The sequence below is a fragment of the Meleagris gallopavo genome, chromosome 17 (genome assembly GCF_905368555.1).
Source record: "Meleagris gallopavo chromosome 17, MGAL_WU_HG_1.1, whole genome shotgun sequence".
NCBI classification, from domain to species: domain Eukaryota; kingdom Metazoa; phylum Chordata; class Aves; order Galliformes; family Phasianidae; genus Meleagris; species Meleagris gallopavo.
The window spans coordinates 1,636,568-1,651,802 of record NC_139420.1 but is presented as its reverse complement, the minus strand read 5'-3'; the positions used below and the strand labels follow the sequence as shown (position 1 = coordinate 1,651,802).

The 15,235-nt window shown below is 48.2% G+C and overlaps 1 protein-coding gene across 22 annotated transcripts in view; it reads left to right on the top strand.

Moving 5' to 3' along the window:
• The window catches only part of FBRSL1 (fibrosin like 1), a 422,126-nt gene that overhangs the window by 366,436 nt on the left and 40,455 nt on the right, over window positions 1-15,235 (top strand). For all 22 annotated transcript variants that reach the window (XM_085238396.1, XM_085238401.1, XM_085238379.1 and 19 more), the window contains one exon: window positions 5,611-5,656. In XM_085238396.1, the coding sequence (XP_085094522.1) occupies window positions 5,611-5,656 (46 nt within the window). The remainder of the gene's footprint in view (window positions 1-5,610; window positions 5,657-15,235) is intronic.

Sequence of the window (15,235 nt, the reverse complement as noted above, 5' to 3'; positions counted from 1 at the left end):
GCAGGGCGGATGGAGAGGTGGGGGAGTGGAGTTGGTGGGCTGTGCCCAAGGTGTCTGCATTGGGGCCCTTGGTGGGCTCTCCTCTGTCACAGCAAGGAGCACGCTGAGCAGGGAGGGACAGACCGGAACAGCAGTGTTTAGAATTGCATTTGCTGCTTCACGTAGACTGGCTTGATCCATCCCCAAATGCTCTGGATTCAAAACGGTGGTGTTTTCAACTTCACGCTGTGTTGCTGAAAGAGAAGGCGCAGAGCAGAAGTGCAGCACAGCACTGCAGAGCAGCAGTGGGCTCGGCTGCTTGCTGCCCAGCACTGGCTGAATCTCATCAGCTATGCAGCATCTCCTCGCCGTGCCTTCCAGTCAGCACGGGTTTTACATCACTCTGCTTCCACCTTGCCATCGTGTGAATCTGGTGCAATTCAAGAGTGAATTGGGACCTCTGATCTCTGCTTCCAGGCTCTCTCTGGCCTAATTTCATTCTCTGTTCCCAGACCTGTGCTGGCTTCTCAAAGGGGCTGTTGGAAAAAATAGGCATGGTTATATAAACCACTGACAGAATTCAGCGCTCGCAGAAGAAAAAGTGATGAAGAGAGACGTGTGTGTGTTGTGAAAGGCCCTTAACAGGGCTGAACAGCACTGCATATGCATGTGTAAAATCAGTACGAGGTGGGAACCCAAACAGGTATGTTCTGTACTAAAGTGAGGTCCCAGAAGCATTTTCTTTCTCATGGACCCTCTGCAGAGTGAACTTCTGCACAAGATGTGGAAAACCCACCTCCTCCCAGAGATGGTCTTGAATCAAAATTGATCCTGAAGTGTTTGGGAGCACTTTAAGGCATTGCTGTTTCAGCACATGGTTGCCTGGTCGAGGTGTTTGTCCTGCACATTTCGCTGCATTCTGTTGGAGTGCAGTGAAAAGCGCAGCTGAAGTTCTAGGGATGTTGCTAGAAAGCTTGAGGTCCATCCAGAATTCATCTTGTTTAGTCGTTAGTCCTTATTTGCATTGGGAATCAACAGCCATAATTGATGTGTTCCTTACCAGCTGGAACTAGGTTTTTCTGGGCACTTTGGTCACTGTGCAGGTACCTAAGGGGGTTTCCAGAAGCACTATGTGCCTGGCAGTCCCTGCAGGTTGGTGCCCCTGGCAGCTGCTGGGCACCGGTCCCTTTGGAGAGCAGTGGCTGTAAATCCTGCACAGAGGTCTCTGGAGGGAAGGGGACCGGTGAGCCCCTTTGCTATTGAGGGATAAGCACCAGCTGAAAAGTGGGTTTGTAGTCCAGCACGTATCTGGCTCCCTTCTGCTTGGTGCCCTAGCACAGCTGGGTTGCTCTCAGCCAGCCGTGTACCCCAAAGCTGAATTTTCCTGGAAGGTGTCACAAGAAGTGCTTCACATACTTCAGCATTTTGCCTGAGGTGGTGCATGGAACGACCGACTTGAAGATCTGTCTTTCTTTTGTCTTCTCAGTCGAACTGGGATTTCCCTCCAAAAATAATACTGCTTTTGAAAAAGGCCATAGGTTCCCAGAAGTCCCAGCACACCCCTCACAAAGCAGGCACTGTTACTTACAAGTTGCTGCATTGCTTCTGGATCCTGGAATGTGCTGAATACTTTCTTGGTCTTCAGGGTGAATTTCAGTTTGTTTTTGTGCATGTGTGTGATTCCCAGGTTGCTCTTTCACTTCCATGTGTACCCAGTTCTATTTCCTATAGGAGAATCACAAACTAAACAAATACCTTCCGCTGTTACTGAGCTGGTGTTGCTGCTCAAAGGGCCCTGCTATTAATGGCTCACAGAATCAGCTGGGACGCTGACATGCTGAAATGCCTCGCTAGACAAGCGATCAAGTGGCATCAGAGTGGTACAGGCAGGGGAACAGATCAAAGGGAAGAATGAGAATTGGTTCCGAATTCTCAAGTAGTGGCTGTGCTTTATTCTGAAAGTCTCTCTGAGCATATCCAACACTTCTGGTTTGAAAACCTCCTGGAGAAAGGTTTCTTGAGAGCTTTTCAGTGCTTGCTATGTTCGGTAGCATTTTGCAAACAGTCTCACTCGAGACCAGCTCTTGGCTATCTAAAAGATAGTGACATGTAAGCTGTGTTACTGCCTGCTCTTCTTCTTGCCTACCACACTGCACTCGGATTTGGAGGGATGCTTGGCTTTTGCTCTGACAGGACCTTTGTGCCAGCTCCCGACCACCAGCACACGCTTTCCCTCTTTGTGAGCCCGAGCTGCGGCCGTGTTGGCAGTGTTGTGTGAGCAGAGCACGGGGTATCAGGTTGGATCTGCTGCTCCGTGCTGCGGGGCGCTGCGTGGGGAGCTGCAGCACTTCTGCTCGCAGCGATAAGGAACTGTTTATTCCCTGCAAGCAATTTTATAGGCTACGAAGAAGGAGAGGGGGGAAGAATAGTAATTACCGCAGGGCCTGACATAGCTTGTGATGCCAGCTCTGTCAGATGATATTGTTCTGTTCTACATAATCATTAAATGATTAATCTGTAAGAGCTCTTGCACCTTTCAGCTGCCCTGGGGAGGCAGGAGCCGTGGTGAATGAGGCCCGTGGCCGCACAGCCCGCCTGCCCAGGAGCCTGTGCTGCGTCCTCTGAGGGAACACCGCCGGGGTGAAGCTTCTTATGCTAAAGCAGTGCTTATGTTTGCTGGGATCCAGGGGAGGAATGGTGAAGGAATGGTGCTGGCTGCTAAGCTGCAGCAGCGACTGCCTCGGAAGCTGCCAGTCTGTGAAATGGCAGTGTGTGTGTCTGCTGGGACACATCCCGCAGCCTTTATGCTTGCGATACAAAGGTCGGTACTGTGGATGAGGGTGGGACTTTGCAAGCAGCAGCTTTTATTAGAACATGCCCGTCTGGGGCTCGGCTGTGATGCAGTTAGAGCAGAAGAGCTCCGTGGGGAATGGAGACGAAGAGCAGATGTACCGGAGAGCCGTGGGGTGTCTTTTGTCTGCCGCCTGGGGCTGTGGCCGTCTCCCTGCCTCGTGCAGCAGCAGAAGGAGCTGCGGGGTGCAGGCGGTGCTCCTGGAAGCTCCCAGCGAGAGGGAAGGGGAAATGCCTCCTTTTGCTTTCTAATCAAAAAAGAAGAGGGATTTCCTGGGATGGCTTGAACCCGTCCGCATAAAGGACTCCCAGTGCTTGGCTTTGCTCACAAGGGAAGATTTCCACTTTTAATTTTTTTTTTTAATCCCTGCTTAATCATATGCAAATGATTTGCTTGAAACAGCAGAAAAACTTGGGAGGGGACTTGTTCTAGCAGATGCATTGGTTTGCTGGATTTTTTCACTCATTAGTGGGCTCCCTCAGACACATAGGTTTTATTGTATGCTTTCTTTAAAGGGTGACTGATGAAATTGAATGATGTATTCAGGCTCTTCCTCCCCCAGCTCCCCTTCTGCCTTTACTGCAGCTCGCAGAATATGCTATAGCACAGGCATTCACTGTTCCAGCGCAGTGCTTATGCCAAAAACGGTTCGGATCTGGAGCTGGAAATCACCAGAAACGAGAGCAAAAGTTACTGTAAACTTTAGGTGTGAAAGTTTGTGTCTGCAAACCGGGGCTGTGATGTCGAAAGCTGTGCTCTGTAAATGTTGGCTGTGATTGCTGAGGGCGGTGCCACATGTGCGGTTTTGCTATCAGCAGACTGAGCAATAATCCATGTGTTTTACTTTCTCTTAAAAGTGATTTTTCTTACTCGACTTCCTTGAACACAGTTTTCGTATCATTCGGACCCGAAGCAATAAGTGCTCCTCTTGGTTACACAGCAGCGGTCCCAGCTGCACCCTGGGTTCCGTGTTGCACCGCCTGTGAGCTGGGTAGCCTGCTTTATCCACCTGCCACATGTCCAGGGCTCCAGCAGAGCCTGCCTTAGCGTTAGCATCCCCAGCCTGTGTTCCCAGAGCCCACAGATCTCCTTGGGATCCGTCATGACATAGTGCTGATTGGATGTGAAAAATGTGAACAATGGGTTGTAAATTCAGAGCTGGCTGTCATTTTGTGCACTGCTCTTGCTGCTGCGTGATGCCGTTACACTTTCTTTGCAACCCAGCCTAGACAAAGCCCCATTGAATCCTGGTTTGTCTTCTGTTTGGTCAGTGCACTGACGGCGTGCTGCAGCTAGTTGCTTTCCCTTGACATTTTAGGCTCCTTCTGCAGAGCTGTGTGGCAGCCATACATGTCACAGCCACACGTGCAGCTTCGTCCTGGGCATGATTGAGAATTTCTTTCTCATGCGCCTCAGCCTCAGTGTATTTTTTTTTTTTTTGTAGATTTCTCTTTCTTTATACATTTGCATCCAGTAAGACGTTCAGTGCTTGCAGTGCCAATTTCCATTGAAGTCACATTAGTAGATCACCCTTCCTTGCTCCTGTCTGTATCTGATGCAGATTTTGCATTTTACTGTTTGTTTGTTTGTTTTTCCTCTGGAGTCATCACTTAAAATATATAACAATGTACAATTCACGGTGCTCTTTCTCATGTGGATCTTCCAAGGCACCTTGTAAGGTGAAATTAGTGAAATCAAAAAGAAAACCAACTTAGTTCAGCCATGTGTTGAATTAATTCATTTTTTGTAAAGCAGAGTCAAAGGAGAAAGCTTTCTTTTACATTTGGTATCTTTTGCCCTTTCGCTCTGTACCTCACCCCATGTTCTTTGTGCAGCACTGAGTGCCAAAATGCTGGCAATAATGTTAGCTGTCTCATAGATGGTGGTAATGATGGTGCTCCCTGCTCTCAGACCAGCTTTCATTCCGTAGAGGCTGCTTGCCGTTTTATCAGATAGTGAGGAGGAAGAGCTTATGCTGCAATAGGTTGGCTGTTTGAATGTGGGAGGTGGGGGTGGAGGAAGCCATCAAATTAACTCATAAAAGCTTTATTTACAATGAATGGGCTTTTTTTCCTGTCTGCCATTATCATCTTGTCTGTAACCCAGTGACCCTGATTATCATGAGGCTGTTTACAAGGTTTAGGTTAATTGGATTTCTTTAACTATTTCCCAGAGCTGTGAGGAGTGCGAATGCACAGCCGTGGAGTTCAGACAGCATAGTGCAACCCAGTTTGCAAGGAGATGGTCTTCTTCCAAGAGGAAGTCGTTTTATTTCGTATTCAACTAAGTGCAAAGCAGCATGGACCTATCATTTGGTGTAATGTTGTACAACACCCTCTTTCATATGGATGTCTTCATTTGCAACTTGTGTTTTCAATACACCAACCGCATTTTACGTCTTCAGCAAGAAATGAGCTTATTTTCAGTGAGATAGGCTTGGAAATGTTTGGTTTTTTTCTTCAGCTTGAAAGCAGTTTCACTGGTTTTGTTTTTATATGAAGAATTGTGGATAAAATAGCTGTGCATTGCATGGCTGCCTAAATAAACGAGGCAGGAGGATATAGCTGGGTGAGATCAGGACAGTGCTTCTACATGCTTTGCTTTCATCTACTTAGGATGCACGCTTGTTCTTTAATGGCACAACATTGCACCCTCCAGGTGCAGCATGTAATTGCAGGTCTACAGATAACAGACTTGTTTTATCAGCTGTGTTTTTGTGAGCAAGCCTTCCTAAATTCTCCTTGAGTATTACTCACCCTCTCTTTCTCTTTCCTTTTCAGGCTTCTGTAGGATCTGAGAAGCTGTTCTCCCCTGCAGCAAATAAAGGTAAGTGATTTGGAGAAATTCTTTCTTGACGTTACAGCAAGTGATTTGTGTGTGAGGCTGTAGTGAACATCATGCAAATGGCAGAATATTTGTTTTTCCAGCACCTATACTTTTGCCACATCCATTGTCATAAAGATCAGCCTTGCAGATTTGTGTTACGTTAAAATGAAAAGCTGTTGTCTCAATGTGGGATGAGACCTCTTCTCTGCAAGTCAGAGCCACAGCACACGTCTTATGGAGAGGAATTACTGGCAGAGGAGAAGTCAGCCCTTGGTATAGCTGGTTCTCTCCAATACAATCAAATCTTCATTTCTTCCAAGCAAAGAAATATTTCATTGTTTGTTTCATATCTTAAGTATTATTCTTAGAAGGCCTTGCCCATCTGCCTCCTGCCTATGCATACAGAGCATTTGTGTCTGTCTCAGCTCTCCAAAATGTGGTGGAAGGTACTTGGTGTGTTGCAGGGTTTCAGCTCCAGCTATTACTATTAATTGCAAGTTACCTGTGATACTCACTGGGTGTTGCTAAGAGACTGAGCCAGTTAGGATTCGCACTGGGAGTGACAGTGACATATTTCTAAATATGCCAGGCTGTCCTTCAAGGGCTCAGTGCAGCTGTGAAATGGGGCTTCTCCAGTTCCTGTTGTTGCTAGGGACAGGCTCGCTTAGTTGGATACTGCAGGTAAAAATCGTGAAGAAGTAGCTTGAAGGACAGAGTGTGGAATATGATTGAAAGCATTGTGTTGGGAATGGTTCCACTGTATCATGCAAGGTTTTGTTCTCAGAGGACAGTGAGGTCCCGGCGCTACCCAGAGCTGTGGTGCCCCATCTCTGGAGGTGCCCGAGGCCGTGGCTGTGCCCTGGGCAGCCTGAGCTGGGGGACACACAGCCCATGGCACAGGGGTGGCACTGGGTGGGCTTTAAGGTCACTTCCAACCCAAACCATGCCGTGATTCTGTGATATGGCTCCGAATAAACTGGCAGGGCATGCAGCTGTTCTGCAACATTCCCAGCATTGAGCTGCGGCATAAAAAGTAGGAGGGACATACAAATACCCTGAAGGGGGAGATCAGCAAGTGAAAAGTGGTGAAATAACTTTCTTGCGTTATTACAAGAGGACCAAGAAAAAGGAGTAGTTTGCAGTTGTGTAGGAGTGGGTGCTGGTCATGAACAGGTGTTGTGGTGTGTGCTGCATCACCTGGATACAGGCCCAGGTTATAGCTGGGATCTTCAGCAGTGTTAAGTATTAGGAATTCTCCTTCTTTCCAGGCTTTGCAAATTATCAGTTCCAGTGTGGAAACTGATGACAAGACTATTGTGTTATTACATTTGCAGATATTTTTATGAAAGTATGTGGTTTGATGTGGGGGAAGGAGAGAATTTAAACAAATGGGGAAGAGCATTTATCTTCTGTCGGCCTTGGCTCGCTGGTAAGGCAAGCCAGATTGCCCATACGGTACTGCCTCGGCAAAACAAAACTCTTGCCATCCTGAATAAACGCGTGGCACAGAGATCTGCTGCAGAGGCTTGTGTTGAAGTGTGAGCAGCTTTGTTGGCTCCTCCTTGTGTTGAAGCCCAAGATCCCCCACCCCTTCATATCACAGAGCAGCTCAGCAACACGAGTTTTCAAAATACCTCTCCGTCGGGAAGTTAAATGTGTGAATGCTGCGAATTTGCTGTCTTGAAGTCTTTTCACTGCTGTTTATATCGCTGTAGCTGACGGCTGTTCATGTTTGGTTTGCTGTGGAAGTAGATGGTGCAGTGTTGGGTTTGGATGGTAATTTTTGCCTCGGTCTTGTCCTTGTGCTCAGCAGTGCTGGCAGACCTTGCTGAGAGGCACGGGCTGTGCTGCGGGCAGGCTCTGTCGGGCACTGCCTCCGCTCCTGCTGAGAGGTGAGATTAATTTGTCTCGTCGAGATTTTGTGCAGAAACTCAAACAGTGCTAAATTCTACCCTCGCCCTGTTGTCACTCTGCGACGCAGGAGCCAGAACTTGTCTCTCACACATGCAAATGCACACCGTGCCGACAGGGCCGGGCTTGGCGATGCCATATGGCCAAGAGAAAGCAATTTTCAAAGCGTTTCACTGGAATTCCTTTTGCAAGATAACTGCATTGACTTCAGGCACGCATTGGAGCCATGGCGGTGGGGCTGGAACTTCCAGTCAATGGTGGGCACACACTGCTCGCCTCCTGAGGGCACTTGTACAGTGCACTGCTGTAAATTATTTGGGGCTTTCTGTAGAGACTGCAGCCAGCACAGCCGCAGCAGGGCAGTTGTCAATTAAAGGCAGGCCTGCTCTGTGGCGCAGCAAGGCAGACTTGTCATCTGGCGCAGCTCTCCCTGTTCTCCACAGGCTTTCCCCAGGGATGTGTTTGACCTAGCTTATTTGCTTTATGCTGTCCTAGCTTATCAGCGGCTTAGCAATGCAATTAAGTGCTAAGATAGATAGTTCTCACCTGTTGGAGGCTGGAACAGCTGTAAAATGTCACCTTTGACCACGTGTGGCAGCTCCGCAGAGCGGCCGAGGAGCAGTGCCTGGTGCTCGCTGGGAGTGCTGCTCTTGGCCCTTGGCCACAGACCTGCAGTGGGACGTGGGCTGAGCTCCTGGGGCTCAGGAGTCAAAGCGCCCCGCAGGAGGAAACAGCAGCTCAGAAGAAAAGCAGAGGATCCCCAGCCTGCCGTACCAATGGCTTTTTGTCTGACGTAGGAAAGCAGCTGTTGAGTGCTCATTGTGGCGGGGCAGTTGTGGGGACGTTTGCTGCCCACGGCCAGGTGTTAACCTCCTCTGGGTGCATGAATCAATCAACAAATAATAAAGGTCTGTTTGCGCTCTTACAGGCTCCTTTCTCACAGGAGTCTGCCCGGCAGTCATTTGCCTTCTGTGTAGGACAGGCATGGCGCAGGGAGGTGGGAGCATAGGCCGTGCCCAACCATCTCCCCGTGTATCTGTGGGCAGAAGAGAGCACCCAAGGCTGGTGCGGGGCTCGGCTGTGGGAAGGCCTGCCTGCCTGCCCTGGTGGTGATGGTGTGTGTGCATTTGGGTTGACCTCACGGGTGTCACTGGAGGTGCCCTGCACTGGGCTGCTTACCAAGCTCCATGCCTTGCTTCCCCCTGTGTGAGGCAGAGACCAGGGCTCATCAGCCAAGTGTGCTGGGAGACCCAGCTAATGAATGTTTATCAAGCATTTTATCTAGAGATCTGTTTAATGAGAGATTCCATAAACAGCACGAGGCTTCTCTTTCATGGCAGTAATAAATGGCAGTGAAAATAAGTCTTATCCTTCCCCCACATGCTGCCCCCCAGGACAAAAAGATTGCTTACCCTCCACTCACTGCTCCCTGGTTTCGAGGCAGAGGGCTTTGAAGTGCTATCTTTCATCATGAACTGTACACATCCTCAAAGCTCTAAAGCTCACAGCCTGTGTCTCATCCCTCTGACAAGAGGGAGGCAAGCCTTCCCGGGTCGTAATTGTCAGCCATGGGATGTGCCGCAGCCACCCGCCCCAGCGGGCTAGTGCAGCTTATGGGCCTTTGAAGTTTCCTTCTTTTATTTTCTGTCCTCTTGACCACAAAAGTGTGCCTTGGGCCAGCAAGAGAGATTTCTTGTTCAGAGACGACGCTGAGCCCTGACAAGCGCATCTGAACCAGAGAGGAACCCTTGTTCCTCTGAGATCACTGCTCCATAATTCTGTTGCCTTAAGGGGACTGTCTCTCCTTTTTCTCTCTTCTCCTTCTCTTCCTTTTTTTTTTTTTTTTTTTTTTCCTTTTTTTAAATTCAGTACTAAACTGTCACACTAAATCATTTTAAAAGATGAGAACACAAAACCTCCAGTGTAGGACATGCTGTAAAACCGATGGCTGTTACAGCAAGCTGGGGTGAGAGAGGAAAGCAGGGCAAGGGCAGGGCAGGCAGCAAGTCCACTGCCGAGGAGGAACCTGTGACAGCCAGCTAAGCAGGAAACCTGAACGCAGCTGAGCTCAGAACAAGGTGCTGGGTGTGGGTTTGTGGCAGTGCAGCTTCCTGGTGGCTCGGTGCTGGCAGGCAGCTGAGAGCAGAGCCTCCCCTGTTTGCTGTGCCACTTGATGCCAAGCTTTGTATTCTGAAGGTCTGCTCAGGTGCATCAGGCACTGAGCTCTGTTTGACGTGAACGGAGGTCAGGAGTGATATCAATTTTCTAGTTTGCTGCGTGGGGTCCACAGCATGGTTTGAAATGCAGGAAAAGCAATGGTGTCTCCAGTCTCTTGACCTCCCCTTTATCTCCAGGTTTTGGTTACGTTTGGATGAGGTCACCAGCCTGTTTGCAGTCACCTGGCCGTTGTGTGAACTTGAGGGGGATGATAATTTGCAGCTGAAATCTTGGGACAACAGTCCTCCATAATTACAGGCGTGCAAAAACTTGCACAGCAGCATCTGTAATAATAAATAAAGCAATGCATTTAGATAGATAGCAACCACACTGCTGTGATTGATACAGTTCTCAGGATGTTCTGCAACTGCTCTACTCCCTATGTTGCATCTCCTGTGGTTTTAGCACAACTGTACAGTGTTCTATGTTTTTCATGAAACCCAAGCCCTCAGAGGACTATATGAGAATTGAAGCTTTAATTTCATTTTTAAGTGAGATTTTAGTCTTCCTGGCCACAGAGGAAAGCCTGGAACTGTGGTTCTTCTGTGCTTCCCAGCCCAAATACCTTGTTCTTAACCTCATTTTAAAGATGGCTTGTGATTTGTGAATTCCTGGGGTTGGCAGTGCTGGATACCATGAAGTACTGTGAAATCCAGCATGTGAGTCCATCCCAGCATTGTTTTGAAAAGATCCATCTAATTTTGTCACTGCTTGCATGAGCATATTAGCGGTCTGGCTTTTCTGCATATGCAGATATATAATTACACAGTGGCCAGGGAAAGAGGAAGACTTTGATTTTTTACCAGCATGCATAACCAAGATAATCACACAGGTCACAGCCAGTTAGGCACATCTCGGAATAAAAGCAAGTGCAGGAAACTGCAGTGCATTCTTTTTAGTCTTCTTGCAGTTTTGTCATCTTGCAGGCTCTGGAAAGCTCCCAGCCTTCTCTTTGGGAGTGGGAATGCGCACTGGCGTCCATGTCTCACCTATGTACGTGCTACATGCATTTCATGGTAATTCAGGACACAGCCACCCATAGCCATAGCAGCCATCTGGAAAACACATCCAGGGCAAGTAAGAGAGGCCATTCACTACAACCACACTGTCAACTAACTTGGTACCATTCAGAACGCAGAAGTGGATAATTTATTGACTTGGAGCTGAGTGCCGTGTGCCTGCAGAGTCAGAATGGCCTCGTGCCGGCGGGCGGCTTTGGCTTGCACCATTTGCTGTGCAGTTTGCACAGCTATCTCCCGGTGCGTCTCCCTCAAGTGAGCCAGCATAGAGCTTGCTTTGTAGCTTCAGGCTGCAGCCAAGAGAGTTGAAAAGTTGAATTATAAACATTTCCAGGCCTTCTGTTTGGTGTCTTGTGTTTTGTTTTGTTATTTTAAGGATGTGGGGTATGTTGCTGCATTCCCGTCAGTGGGATTAGAATGAATAGAGGCAATACTGTAGGAGATAAAGCGTGTTTAATTATTTATTTGCGTATTACGGACTGAAATTGCTTTTTGATTTAAAGCATCCAAGCCATGGGTATGTTTTTGGAGCAGGGAGAGGCACGCAGGAGCACATGCATGCACGATTACCGAGGGTAATGTAAGAAGTCTCTGCTTAACTGCCTTTCCTCCGCAGAATTTGTTCATTTCCTTTAAGATTTTAAATTTCAAATGCGGCTTTGTTAAGTAGCGCAGAAAGCCAACTGCATGCTGTGCCTTGCCCACCGAAACGTAAATAAAATAAATAAAGTCTTCGTTGTATAAATGTTATGAAGTGAGCGGTTTATTTTCTTTAATTATACTTTTTATTTAAAATAAACTATAAAAGCAAAATAGTGTATATCCTGAGCGCGCCAGCTCAAACTCGTATTGATTGAGGAGGCCAATTTTAGCTTTCCTCAGTTCACGTGAAAGGAGATAAAAGGACCATCAAACTGCAAACCAGAAAGAGAAGAGAATTCCTTCCAAATGTGCGCAGGAGTTTACATTAGCCAGACTCTTAAAGGACGTTTGCAAGATACCGTATTTTGTACTCCCTGTTTATAGTTGGCTTATCTGCTTCCTGCGGAGCGGGGCCGAGGCGGCCTGCAGCCGGTGCCGCGGGCGGGCGGCCATGGCACAGCAGCAGCTGCAGCCCCCGCACAGCTATCCGTCCCTCAAACCACCGCTTCTCCTCTGTTCTGGCTTTAACACGCCTCGGGGACATGTTTTATTCATGTAAGATTCCGTAAAGCTTCAGTTCCTCAGCGAATGAAACGCATGGCATGAGCCTGATGCGCCGCTCATCCTGGCTGGCAGCAGGGCTGTGAGCAGGGAGCTCCAGGACAGCCGTGTCTGCCTGCTGCTCCCCCCGAGGCCTTGCTGACCCCATTCACTTCCCCTGGCTCCGGGTGTGCGGGGCAGGAGCGCAGCACTTGGCATGCTGTTTGTGTTTGCCTCTCTGTGCTTTTGAAAAGGATACTTGTTCTGGAGTGGCTTTTTTCCAAACAGTAAATATTTTCTTGTAAACTGCTGGGATAGACAAGTGACTGCAGTGCTTTACTTCATTTATTTGATTTGAATGGATAGCAAAGTCTTGCAGGTAATAGGAAATTAAAAGTCTTTATATATATATATATATAAAAAGTTTTAACTATCCAGCAAAATTTATTGTAGAATTACATCTCTGCTATAGGATTATGTCGGACAGTTCAAAACACCCATGGAAGGGTTCTCATTTGCCATTAAATTGTAAAAGATATTGAAGTAATTTTTATGGGGCCCTATTACATTGCTGAAGAAATATAGTGGTTTCATCACTAATAAATTTTTTTAAAGCTTGTCCTAAGGGAGTAGTCATACTTCCAGATCCCCCTCCAATGAAATGGACGTTAACTTCTTGCCCTGTTGCAGGTATGTGGTTGGAAGGTGTTAGCAAGGTGAGCAGCAAAGCCTGACAGCACACCGGCTGCCAGCAAGGAGAGTTCTTTAGGAGGCAGCCCACTGGGGCTGGGTGATTTAAGCAAGAAATGGGTTTTTAGAAGGTGAGAGAGAGGACTGCAGATGGGTGTGCATCTCCCCGCTGTGGGTCACAGTGCTGGGCTGCGAGCTGTGTCACGTTCAGAAGTACAGCTTGGAATGAGGGACGGTGCAGCCCGGCTGTTGCTGCTTCCCAGGCAGCATGGGGCACTTGCAGAATAACATAAAATAATGTGCTAGCTGTACTTGCCTTCTGCAACCAGAAAAGCACGTGTAGACTTCCTCCCAGTGAAAGGAAAGTACCAAGCTGGCTTTGTGCTTAACTTAGCACTCACAAGCACCTCTCATATGCAAGCACAGAGCAACCTGATGAAAAGTAAATGGGCAAGGAGGGAAATAAAATTAGGTAATTGCCAGTTTCCCTCTATTCCACTCCCTCTCCTGTTTTGCATAACAGAGACTATTTAAGTCTCAGCTGTGGTGGATTTTGGTAACAAGCAGACATCTATGAACCTGCATCTGCTGCTCGTGTTGGCTCGGTTTGTTCTGTATTTCTGTATTTATCGGTGATCCAGTGTTGAGAGAGCTTCCAAAGAGCTGCACATGGCTGTCCTGCATGGCACAGTGAGGGGCTCCCAGTGCCAGCTCTGCAGGGACAGCCTGACCTGGCGTGGGCATAACGGCTAGGAAAGAAATCTGACAACCTTAGCATTGAATGTTTACACAATAATGAACATTATCATTGTTTTTATTATTGAATCAATCTTAAAAATTGAGCTAGAAACACGAAGTCAACAAGATTTCTTCCATTACGTTCTGTACTGACCAGCCTAATGATCAAAGTAGACCCGATCATTTTGTGCATCTCACCGGAGCAGCAGACAAACTCTGGGCATAATGCTTTTAGTGGACTGGGTCTGGGATTGTGGCTCAGGCCCTGCCTGCTGCATCCATTTCCTCCACCGAAAGGACAGCTGCAAACATCTTTCTGCATCATTTCCTGCAGCCTGTTCTGAACGTGCTGCCCAGGTGCCCCCGTGTAGAGCCACTCCTTGCTGAGCTGCTCATGCTGCTGGTGGGCTCTCCTTATCCTTGCAGGGCATTAATGCTAAGCAAACAAAGGGCATGTTGTGATTTGGGAAGGTCTTCCCAATGGGTCCTATCAGAGTTTCTCTTAAAATGGGAGTCTTGGGGTTTTTTTGTTCTGCTTTGTTTTATTTTGCCTTTTCCCCTCTTTGAATGTGATCCCTGCAATTCTGTTTTCACTGAAATATTGACTGGCAGCATTGCAAATTGCCTGCATGCAGGCAGGAGCTTGCCAGCACTTTCTTACTCAGCTAGCCGTCAAGGTTGTGGATTTCACCAAGAGCAGTGCCAGGAAAGCTGTTGATCAAAAATATTCCTAACATCTGTGAGTCCTCTCCATCCAAATGAGATGTAGTTACATTCTCCTTTTCCCTGTTCTCCTTCCAAAGTGTTCCTTCAGACACCTAGAAAGCCCTGCTAGCAAATCATGAGCCGAACTCTGATTTGCAGCTCCATTTCCAGCTCTGTCCAATATAAACTCCCCCTTCCCCCTGTCATAACACACGAGGAACTGCGGAGAGGAGTCCGGGCGCGTTGCTCTGTGCTGTCACTCATTGGATCCAGATGCTGTCCTGTGCTGTCTGTGGTGGCGAGCCAGCAAGGAAGGTCTTGGTGCAGGGGGGGGAGGATGCAGCTCTGAGCAGGCTTGAAGCCACTTGCTTGCATGCACACATGCGTGCACACAGTTGTGCCAGCACAAGGACGGGGCTGGGGCAGTAGGGAAAAGCCTGATTTCCCTTCCACCCCTTTCCTACCACCACCAGCAGCTCACAAGCCAGCCCTTAAATAATTAACGTGCCCAGTGGGACAGAAGGAATCAAAAGCTGTTGTGTTCCCAAGTTTTCCCTGGCTCCGACAGGCACAGCTCGCTGTGTATTCTGGCACCTTGGAGCGGGTTTTCCTCCCTCCTTCGCCTCCCCCTTATTATCCTGTATGTGTGCTGGACGGGGAAGTGGCGTTCCCAGCCCAGCGGGGGATGACTGTTATTTCAGACCAGCAACAGGGGAAAAGGAACAGCCTGTTGCCTGATTGATGTTTGTTTTTGGTGGACGGACACCAAAGGTTCATTAGAGACGGAAGGTTTGGGAGGAGGGGGCCGGCGGGCAGGGGAGACGCTCGCTCTTAAGGAGCTATTGTACCCCCGCGCTAACCTGGCTCTGCACTCTCTTTGACTTCTGTGAATGTCTCAGCTGTACTGTTTTGGCCCTGGCGACGTTAGGAAAATATACGCACCACACAGAGGCTTCAGTGAAAGCTCTGCGATCGGGGGTCAGGAGAAAAAGAAAGGGGAGGAGAGAACAATGCAGTAGGTTTTTGCTGTAATTAATTTCAGATGTGTTGCTCATCTGTTCTCCTTGGGTTTCAAAGGGAGCTCGGGGAATCTGCAGGGCTTTTCCTTCAGCATCTG